The 12,006-nt window shown below is 35.9% G+C and overlaps 1 protein-coding gene across 1 annotated transcript; it reads left to right on the top strand.

Annotated features, from left to right (window-relative positions):
• The first annotated feature begins 731 nt into the window (after window positions 1-731).
• LOC129260681 (uncharacterized) lies at window positions 732-7,593 on the top strand. Its single transcript, XM_054898634.2, has 2 exons — window positions 732-848; window positions 4,386-7,593. The coding sequence occupies exon 2, from the start codon at window positions 4,387-4,389 to the stop codon at window positions 6,193-6,195; it is 1,809 nt and encodes a 602-aa protein (XP_054754609.2). The 5' UTR covers window positions 732-848; window position 4,386; the 3' UTR covers window positions 6,196-7,593.
• The last annotated feature ends 4,413 nt before the right edge of the window (window positions 7,594-12,006 follow it).

Genomic DNA, 12,006 nt, shown 5'->3' with positions numbered 1-12,006 from the left:
ATCGCAATAAAATCCAATATATAATTAATTGACTATCACTGCTCCTCATTCTGCTACTACAACTTCTACTATACTACTACTACTACTACTACTACTACTACTACTACTACTACTACTACTACTACTACTACTACTACTACTTCTACTACTACTACTTCTGCTGCTGCTACTACTACTACTATACTACTACTACTACTACTACTACTACTACTACTACTACTACTACTACTACTACTTCTACTACCACTACTACCACTACCAACACCACCACCACCAAAATAAGACAAAGGCCAAGACTATTAACATGATTAAGGTTTCAACCGAAGGCAAGGGCAAGACATGAAAACCTCATTATTTAGCCATAATTATTGTCATATACATCGGATTTATCAGCAGAAGATTATTGGGGACGAAGACATTATCTTTAAAGTGAATTTGAATTTCTAGTCAGTGTCATCAAAATAGCTTTATAACATGTTAATGATTTTCCTCAAACAATAGTTTGGAGATAAGCATACACTACAGTACACTTCTGAAACCTCTTGATACTGTATTGGAAAATACTGATAGGACAAACATAGATAATTATTAACTGAACATGGTTTCATTTGTGTGTTTCATAAGTCAACAGTCAACAAGCATTGCTAATTAATAAAGCTGATTAAATGGATGAATTTGATTGGTCAACGTTTCTCTTAGATATCGGAGAAGTTGAATAATTTTCATTGAATACTCAAGATTTCAGCAGTTAATCGATCAGGTTGACTTTCTGCTGGATGCGTCTCACCTGCAAGGCAGTGCTTCTTCTTAGATTTTGGATTATTTTGGAGATAAAACATCATTAAAAGGTGAGTTCCGATGGACATGTTTTAAGCATTGCATTTTATGATTTTAAAATTAAAACAATTATGTATGCAAACATTCTCTCTTCCTCTCCGGTTTCTCTCTCTTCTTCTTTCTACAAGTCTATTAATTTTCCCTATATCACTAAAATTAGGCCATAACTAAATTCATGAAATCATTTATTTTTCTTTAAATTTTCAACATTCATACTTTTGACTTTGTATTTGTAAAATTCAAAACCTTCTATTAGAATATAATGAATTCATTTATTTTTCCACCTCCCATCATCAACGTTATACTCATAATACACAATTACATCTACACATAAAGACAACAAAATAAGATTTCTTTATAGGAAATAAATTTGTCCAAATGATATTTCAAAATTAGGTTTGGTTCTGCTGGATGGATTTTCAAAAGTCACTTCTAACAGACAAGTTGTGAGACAACGCCTATAACAATAGATAAATTTGTATTCACACCAGGGTTCTCACCAATGTAGATTAACAGCGGGGTCTTGCCCCACCCGTTTGAGATCAGACACTTTTTGCCCCACCCATTCTTGATTTTAAGAAAATGTTCTCACTGGTCCTTGTCCCAAAACCGAATGTCATAAGTAACGAATTCATTTTTTTTTAAATGAAAAAAAGAAAGCTGGCAATAAAAAGATAATACATGTAATGAATAGAAGATTTATTTGTAAATGGTACGCTTTAGACTAGCGAAAGACATTATTAAAAAGAAAAAGAAAACTTGACTCCAAGTACCATTATTTTAACACATTTTTTAAATCATTATTTTTGCTCCGCTGGTTTTCTTTTATTGTAAGCCTTGATCCATGCTTGAGCAAACACTATATTCTGTCGAAAATATCACAAATGGCTTTTCAAAATATGTATATGGAAGCAGTCTGAATTTGGTGCTCCCCAGTTAAATGACATTCTCTTTGCATTCATTTATCATCATGTCGATATTGCTATATGCGAATACCTGAGCATTATGGATGTGTAATTACTCTCAAGGTCTTGGACGGTGCGCATATATGAAAATAAATACATACGATTTGAGATTGGAGAAAGTTGTGAGCCTTCTTAATGTATATCTAAAATTGAGAATGACTGAAAAGGGGTAATTAAGTAGACAGAAAAACTATACATTTAATAGCTAGGAAATGACAGCGCATATATTAAAATGAATAATTATTAATTATGTGAATTTCCCTTGATTGAATGATTAGCATGCTGCCTAAATGTGGGTGACTACGCACTAAAATTCTTTTTGAACCCTAACTGAAACACCTGTACCAATCTTTTGGGTGTAATCTTGCACCCTTAGTGGAAAAAGGTGCACAATTGAATCTTTTATTTTGCACCCAGAAATGCTCGTTTGATTCGTTCGTAAAAAGGAGCAACTATTCGCCTCTTAAGGTGCATAATACCGAACATTAAAAAAAGGTTCAAATTCGAACCTTTATTGCGTGGTTCAACACTGCAACCAATATGTCGCTTAAAGGGATGCTCCGGGCTGAAAATATTCATATTTAAATAAATAGAGTAAAATTCACAGAGCAAAATGCTGCAAATTTCATCAAATTCGGATAACAAATAACGAAGTTATTGAATTTTAAAGTTTAGCAATATTTCGTGAAAACAGTTATATGCACGTCGTCATGAATATTCATTAGGTGGGCCGATGATGTCACATCCCCACTTTCCTTTTTCTTATGTTATTACATTGAACTCATATTTTACTTTTTTCATACATGTGTAAATTATGTGTCTCCAGTATGATGAATTAAGTTGCAGCAAAAAATAACTAATGCACTTAATCAGTTGTCAATCCAATTATTTTATTTCTTGGCAGAATTTTTTTAATACACCTAATTTTATATAACAAAATACAAAAGAACAAGTGGGGGATATGACATCATCAGCCCACCTAATGAATATTCATAAAGACATGCTTATAATTGTTTCACCGGAATAATGCAAATCTTCAAAATTCAATAACTTCGTTATTTGTTATCCGATTTCGATAAATTTTTCAGAATTTTGCTCTGTGAATTTTACTCTATTCATTGAGATAAATATTTTCAGGATGGAGGATCCCTTTAATATAGCTATACTACACCTTTAAAGGTGCAAAAATGAGCATAAATGCACTCATTAGCACCCCTTGGGTGCTGCTATTGTGCCAACCCCCAATGTTCAAATTTGAACCCCTATTTCTTATAGTGCGTATATATATACTTCATTATCCGCGTTCTAAGTAAAAGATGATTATTTTCAAGATCTCATACTTTAAAATAAAGTTATTGTACTCAGTACCAACGTCCCATAACACAGATTACTATTTTTCATTTTGGTAATGTTGGCGCAAGCCTAAAACCGATTAAATCCGATTCCAGACCAACAACAAAAATACCGACGTCTTACCATCAGATTGATTGTAGCTTTGACAAAAGTCTATAACATGCATTGATATTCTACAATTCTACATTTCCGATATTACAGAACTTTATGTAATGACCATCATATTCTTTTTATTGATCGATCTTATAAGATAATAAGTTTTAATGTCTAGGGGGCTTTCACAATCGCTCTTGCGATCGTTTGCGATCACTTGGTCACAATATATGTTGCACACAATCACAACGGTTGTAAGCAGTCGCACCACCAATTGTGAAAGGGGCTCAAGATGATAAGGGATTATTGATCTACGATGCACGACGGATTCATGCCCCAGAAAAGATATTGTTGTTAAATGCGATTCATAACATTAACAACCAAGAAATCTTGTCGGAAATTTGTGAATCAAAACAGCAGTTTCGTCCTGGAGTCTGGTAAAACAAAGTATTTGGAATTTTTCGTCATCTCCGAAACAACCTCCCAGCTGTCCCTTGTCGTTCGACGGGCATTTTCATTATATTTAATGCGTTTTTTAATCCGTCGTGCTTCACGAAGCGAACATCCCAATACTATAATGACAGACCATCGTTTGGCGTGGCTGTTGCATAACAGACTGTGAGATTAAAGAAAGCAATGTGAGAAGATGGCTTCATAACATTAATAAGAGAATAGTCAATTTACATCAAAATAATGCGATTAAAACAAGTTAAAAAAAAAAGAATATTATCATATATTATTTGAAAGCCCGATCTCTCGGCCGTCATTTTCAAGCGATTAATTCCAATTGTTCTTGTTTACATCATCTTACAAATAAGATATGATCATGATCAACATTGAAAAGAAAAATAAATCAGTCTTGTCTACTAAAGTTATACAAACATAGATATCACATTTCAATGGCATCAGAGACGATTTGAAATGGTAATTTATATGGTACACATCAGAAATTGAGATGCGATATCGTTAACAGCAAATGCAATTTCTAAGGTACATGCAATTGAAATGAAATTTTCGTATTATGGATATGAGAAATATACAATATCCAATCGGACAGGCTGAATTATCATCTACAGATTCCCTTTTCCAAAACTGTGATGTCATTAATGTCTCTGTGTGTTATTTCCTTCAATGCAGGATGCCGTTCCGTGTGACATACAGATTGGCAATGATGCTGATAATATCAACAGCTTACATTCCAAAGTTGGAAGCATCTTCAGCAACATATGTTACTGATATTACTACAATATATGTTACTAATATTACTACGACGAGTCCGATATCTTCTGTTGAAACTAGTACACCAGGAGTTGCTACAACCTCAGATGTAAGCTCACCGGGAAGTTCAACAATTTATGATACAACCAGTCAATCGCAGGGGTTATCATCAACTTCTGACGGAACTAGTTCTACGGGAATTTCTACAACTATTGATGATACTAGCTCCACAAGCGTCTATGTAACTTCTGATGTAACCATCCAATCTGGCGTTTCTGCAACTTCAGATGGAATCACATCAACGGAGAACTCTGCAACTCCTGACCAGCATACACATACAACCGTAAAAGAAACCAGTGATCCATCAAACTCTACAGTTGACACTCCAACTCAGGATCATTCTGGCTCTACAACCGATGCCCCAACCCAGGATCCTTCTGGCTCTACAACCGATGCTTCAACCAAGGATCCTTCTGGCTCTACAACCGATGCTTCAACCCAGGATCCTTCTGGCTCTACAACCGATGCCCCAACCCAGGATCCTTCTGGCTCTACAACCGATGCCCCAACCCAGGATCCTTCTGGCTCTACAACCGATGCTTCAACCCAGGATCCTTCTGGCTCTACAACCGATGCTTCAACCCAGGATCCTTCTGGCTCTACAACCGATGCTTCAACCAAGGATCCTTCTGGCTCTACAACCGATGCTTCAACCCAGGATCCTTCTGGCTCTACAACCGATGCTTCAACCAAGGATCCTTCTGGCTCTACAACCGATGCTTCAACCCAGGATCCTTCTGGCTCTACAACCGATGCCCCTTCTGGCTCTACAACCGATGCTTCAACCCAGGATCCTTCTGGCTCTACAACCGATGCTTCAACCCAGGATCCTTCTGGCTCTACAACCGATGCTTCAACCCAGGATCCTTCTGGCTCTACAACCGATGCTTCAACCAAGGATCCTTCTGGCTCTACGACCGATGCTTCAACCAAGGATCCTTCTGGCTCTACAACCGATGCTTCAACCAAGGATCCTTCTGGCTCTTCAACTGATGCTTCAACCAAGGATCCTTCTGGCTCTACAACCGATGCCCCAACCCAGGATCCTTCTGGCTCTACAACCGATGCCCCAACCCAGGGTCATTCTGGCTCTACAACCGATGCCCCAACCCAGGGTCATTCTGGCTCTACAACCGATGCCCCAACCCAGGGTCATTCTGGCTCTACAACCGATGCCCCAACCCAGGATCCTTCTGGCTCTTCAACCGATGCCCCAACCCAGGATCATTCTGGCTCTACAACCGATGCTCCAACCAAGGATCTTTCTGGCTCTACAACCGATGCCCCAACCCAGGATCCTTCTGGCTCTACAACCGACACCCTAACCAGTAATTCAAATGCATCAACAGCATTATCGGGAACTCCCGAGCCAAGCGCTAACAATACAGAAAGAAAGACAACCAGAGAACCCAAAGAGACGACATCTAAAGATGGAGATCTTACAAGTCCCCCTGAGGAACCCCTATCGTCTGGTGCAATAGCAGGAATTGTAATTGTGTCTTTGGCGGGTACTGCCGCCATAGTAGGTGGCATTAGATACGCAGTGATACATTGCAAATCTTCCTCTAAGGTGACTCCTGACATGCCTGAGAACGATGCGGACAAGGACATTGAGATAGAAAGCATGTCTAACGATACAGCCAAACTCACTTCCCCAGATAATGATTAACTATTGCAAGAACTAGTTTTGCATTTGTACATTGTGTGTAGCATGTCAGCCCCTGATCAGGGGAAATTCCCTGATCTTACCAGTCTTATCATAATCATAAACGTAAACATGTTCATAAGGGCAAGAAACTTCCAATATGATCTTTGTTTCACGATTGATACTTTGATAGGTGGATCAGTGCCCCATCCTGAAAAAAAGAAGAAATGTAAGGTGCAGAATCACCATAAGCTGGGCAATGAAAACGTTTTACACTGCAATGAATGGTTTAACACTGTGTGAAAGGGAATATTGTCAGTGGTATTGGATTAAAAAAAAAATAACTTGATGACAATAGTACAATAATGTAAAAGCATTAAGAGAACAAGATCATGCAGTTGTTGAAACGTATGAAACATCAAATCAGGCATGGCATTTTACATCCATCCGTGTGTACTTCCCATTATTAAACTTTGAATGGACTATTGCACTGCTTGTCAGTTCAAAACTGGTGAAGCGAGACCTTTGAAATTTTTAAGCAACTGAAAAATAAATTTAGCTTTTTATTTATTCACATGAAACTTCGGTTTTAAATTATTACGCGTACATTGTATTTGGGACAAGCTGTGGGCCTATTAATAAATATGTGTATTGAGACACAGTTGATGATTAAAGATTTTGTGACGTCACGGACAATCAGCTCGTCCACATGTCTTGTGATATGAATTCCAAAAATATCATTTGAAATTGAAGGCGATTTTATTTGTGAGGTAGATAAATTATCGGACACATCAATAATGGGGGAGCTTCTCGTATAATTTATGATGTCACAAATCAAAATCTTTGAAATGTAATAACTATCTTATTCTTTGATGGCTTTTCATCAAATCGTCACGTACATATTTCTCTATTTGTTCTACCTGTATTAAAACAACATACATGTATATTGAAGGTGATTCCCCCTTTATCTTAGATTTGGGTCTGTATTCAGAATTCATGAAGAACTTACGAAGGAGCCTTCAGATGTCCTACATAAATTCAGAATTTCATACCTTTTCAAACTCTTTATCCAAGTCTTTGGAACAAACTTATTGCTATCGAATCTTTTGAGCAAATTCATTTCTATTCTTCAAGCAGTCTTAAATTAAAATATACTTTTGTAATGTTTGTTTACAATCTACCATTACACCAGAGTTTCCATAGTGTAAACCATTGAAGTTGATCATGTTTTGGGTAGTTAGGCTAGCGCTATAAATGACGAGTGAAAAGGCTCGTGAGGAACAGTATGGTCGCCAGTTCGGGAGCTACGTTCTTGTAAATTATTAAAAGAATGAACCTGTTTTCACTCATAAGAAATAGGAGAGGGGTCACTGGTCAGTTTTGCTCTCAGGTTTCATAAGATGATCACGGATATGAACGCTCAAAATTCATAGTCGTTATTTAAAGCACAATAATTAAGCTTAATATTACTTCTACATCTTTTTTTTTCTTTGATTTTGAATACGAATTCCCGAATTGCTTTGTATATATTTATATATACTTAATATTGTATATTCTTTTCTAACTATTTTATATGAAAAAAGTATATATTTGAGTAAAATTAGAATACAATGTTCATTTGTATTGAATGGAAAAAGTATAAAATAATAATTTACATACCAGACTGATTTTAACAGGCCTTTGTCATTAATTGCGGAACATGTGTGTGACAGGGCCAATCCAACTACCATCTGAACCCCATCGGCATATGTTTACAGTCTGACAGTGTTCAAGTTTTTCAGTGTTTAGTTTTGTTCAAAACAAAATTTAAAAGTAACTTGAGTTCGTTAAATCTATATTTCGTTTGATTTCTTTTGATGATTAAATTTAAAAAGCATTTATGTAAAATAATGCATCAAGGTCCGATAGCCCCACCGATCGCTGATGGTATATGCATTTCAATATATTTTATTACACGATAAATATTGAATGGGATTGGACATAACCACTGTTAGACATACCTCTTCCTGGTGAGACGAAAATAACAAAAACATTTTATTTCATTTTTGTGTGCGTATTTTCTTTTTTTGCATCACTGTACGTACTGTATTTTTTAAATGCAATTTTGCATTACTGTTCGTAATTTGAAATAAAATAAATACAACATAAGATTGTAAATAATTTCAGTTGTATATATGTGTTTGTTTGTATATATGGATTTATTAAATATCTCCAGTATTCCTGTATCTCCAGTAACAAATTTTGCTTCAGACAGCTGTGAATAGCTTTATTAAAGAAATCTGAGGTTAAAATATGCTATACATTGTGGTTATTCATTGCCATGTCAACTATTACAAAATACACACTGGTACTATGTAAGAATGCTTGGAGTATTTTCCTATATTTAAAAAAAAAGTTTACATAGGGTAAAATTGCATACACATACAGACTTCAATCAATCAAATCAATTTATTCTTTAAATTAGCATATGCGCACCTGTTTTTACAGAAATGCATAGAGCTTTTTTATTTTTATTCAAGAGTAAAGTGCTGTAGCGGGAATCAAACTCCAAACTCTTTCATGTGAGTAGTCAGGGGCCTTATGCCACTCAGTCAGTCGGCAAACCCTAAAGAAGTAGCTTCTTTTATCCAAGTGATATTCATGACTAGAGGGTTTTTGCATAGTTAATGAGCTTGGTGCGAACCAAAACACATCTTTTTATTCGGCCATTGCTGCTCTAAATATTGACAAAATTTCATGTTTTTGGTATCTTTGTAAACAAGAAGAATCATTCTTTCAGGTCATGTGTTTGAATTTTTAAAAGGATGTTGTAATATAGGGAAAACTTTTGATCTAAAACATAAAACAAAATAATTTTTTTCATGCAACAAAAGTTGTTGTTTTCACACTTAATTTCTGTTTGAGCACAAACGATTTTTGAATCATGATAAAGCTGAAGATCTAAGCTTTAATATGATATAATTGTTATAAGAAGATGTATTTTAGATGGGTCAGCAGCCAGCTTTTCATAGGCCAAGTACATTTAGCAGCTCAAAAACAAGAATACTGCGCTCTGATTGGTCATAGAGACCACGCAACCACGCAAATTCCAATGTTCCCCACACTGGGCCTCTGCAAGGTCACACTCACCATGTGCTAATCTCTTCAAATTACCCGCGCCTGTTGTGTTGAAAACATTATTCAGCCAATCAGAACTCTGGATTTCATGTTACTCAGAAATTTCAGAAATCTCGTCTTGCATCTTCATGGAAAAAGCTGGCTTCTGACCCATCTAAAAGATGCCACATATCAAGAGTGACATTGTAAGAAAGAATAGAGTTTGAGCTTTCTGATGATATAAATAATGTTGGTGCCTAAAAAAAATGTGGCACAATTTGCAAGTGAAAACAAAGGAAGAAAATTCTGTTTGATGCATCTTTTCAGGTAAAAAATTCACTTATTTATCAAAATATTTCATTCAAAAGAAATGACCAATGTAAAAGAGTAACATTAATTTTACTCTTGCCCATGGTACAAAAGTAATCAATATTACTCAAGGAGAAAGTGGTTAAATTCTTTGAGAAAGAAAGTCTCACAATTCACGAGATTTTGTAGGGACATGAATTCAGCCACGAGAGGACTTGGATAAATCTTGCTCATTTGCTCATTAACACAGGGGCTTGCCGACTGACTGCACTCGGCCACGGCACCTCTGCATTCCTTATACCCACAACTACACCCAATACACACACGCGCGCGCGCTTACACCGTACATTCCCACATACACCCCACACTACACTTTTACGCACCAATCCCAGAACATAGTCCCCACATACACCTATACCCCACACTCACACACCTATCCACGCTCACATCCTCTCCCACCCCACACACACCGGTCCGTACACACCCTTACAAACACTCACAATAATAATAATGTACACTATACATTAACGACTGAAGTCATACGCTCTAGTTCAGCAAATCAATTAAATCATTTGCTTAAAAAAGTTTATTTGTTGTCATGGTGACGCTGTTCGGGGACAATATTGACAAAATAAACGATCAAACGACATGAATATATCATTACAAATACTAGTATACACATATACCGTTTGATGACAGTGTTTATGATAAAATCTACGCATGCGCGTCGAACCATTTTTGATTGGTTGCCTCACGGATGCATGCCTTATCGTGCTGGTTCATTGGCCCATATAGGTGAGCGGCCAGAATCATCCGAATCTCCCCATATCAATTTTTTTTTTCTTTATAAAACGAAACGGACGTACATGTATTTGATTGGTATATGCGAGATCTTTTTTCACGGGAAAAGATTCTTTAACAGTTTATTTCTCTATTTCTTTTCCGAGTTTCAAGACTATAGAGTATCCCAAAGGGAGCCCCCTGTCTACACCGGAGAGACAGGACGATGTGTGGACGGTGTCGTAAGAAGGGACGGGATCATACGGTAACCTGTAAGATACGATAGTCTTTATAATAATAATAATTATTATTATAAAAAACAAAATACAAATAAAATAAAATTAAAATTTAAGAAGAAAAAGAAAGAAAGAAGGAGAGAAACGATTTTAAAGGACACGTCGAAGAAAAGAAAGAAAATAATAGTAGGCCTAACGAGTTGGCGGTAATAGTCATCAGACATGACTGGTCGCCATTAATATCCAACAAACAACAACAACCAAAAAGTGCCTTATTTATTGACTTTAATCCCCCCGGCTGGATCATAGCAAACTAATACATCAAATTAAAGGAAATTTTCTGAATTTTTCGGAATTGGGCATAAAAAATGACGAAATGTGTAGCATTACCATGAAAACCAGCCTTGAATAAGCCACACCCATTTTAAATGCTTATTGAATATTTTTCGTGAATTCTGATTTTTTACTCATTAATTTAAATTATCAGGTATTGTTTCTTATTTTCAAAGGATATATCCACTATATATTGTAAGAAGAATTACTGAAAAACATTTAAGTATCAATTTTATGAAGATTTTCTCAGAAATTGTTGCCTAGCAACATAACTTTCCTTAGCAACCATTTAGCTCCTTAAGTAAACCACTTATTTTTCCATTTCAAACCTAACTTTTAATTTTTTCACTCGGTTAAATTAAACCAAATAAGTTACACCAATGAAATTACACCCATGATTTTATCATTGTTAAGTCTATATTTATATATAAATTAGTGTAATTGATTAACAAATATAAATAATAAGTTACTGCTTTGCATTTATCACAAAATGGGCGTGGCCTATTCAAGGCTGGTTTCCATGGTGAAGCTACACTCTCCAACACAGTTCTGAAAAATTCAGAAAATTTCCTTCAAAATGATGCATGTTTTTGCTTTGATCCAGTCGGGGGATTAAGGACGTTCCACAGTTATGTTTGTGCGCATCATGATCTGCGCATATTTTACACTCTGCGCGCTGACGTCACAATAGATGAACTGGTGATTTAATCAGCTGGAGGTAATATGAGCTGATTTTTCTCCTTTTCTGCACTAACTGCAGATGCGATGTGTTATTTTATGAAGCTAATAAATTGGAATTATTCCATGGACCATTTTTTTTATTCCTCTACAACTTCAAAATAGCCTCTGTAGTGCTGCAAAGTATGATGAATATGAACCTAAGTTTGAATAAATGGAAAAGTGGTTCGGAATTTTTCTTCACATAGATACTGCTTTTGGCGCGTTTTCGGGTGTTTTAAGAAGCAAATTTGCTCTAATAAGAGTGCTGATAGTTTGAAAACAAGCACATGAACCCATATTTTTTAATGTTTGCAACTCTTAGGTATACCTTCCTCTACAACTTTGCAATGTTTGGTGAAAA

This window comes from Lytechinus pictus, unplaced genomic scaffold (assembly GCF_037042905.1).
Source record: "Lytechinus pictus isolate F3 Inbred unplaced genomic scaffold, Lp3.0 scaffold_19, whole genome shotgun sequence".
Classification (NCBI taxonomy): domain Eukaryota; kingdom Metazoa; phylum Echinodermata; class Echinoidea; order Temnopleuroida; family Toxopneustidae; genus Lytechinus; species Lytechinus pictus.
The sequence above is the reverse complement of the archived record's forward strand: the minus strand, read 5'-3'. Positions and strand labels throughout refer to the sequence as shown.

Coding starts and splice junctions, on each gene's coding strand:
- LOC129260681 (XM_054898634.2), top strand. CDS start 4,387: ATGCCGTTCCGTGTGACATACAGATTGGCAATGATGCTGATAATATCA.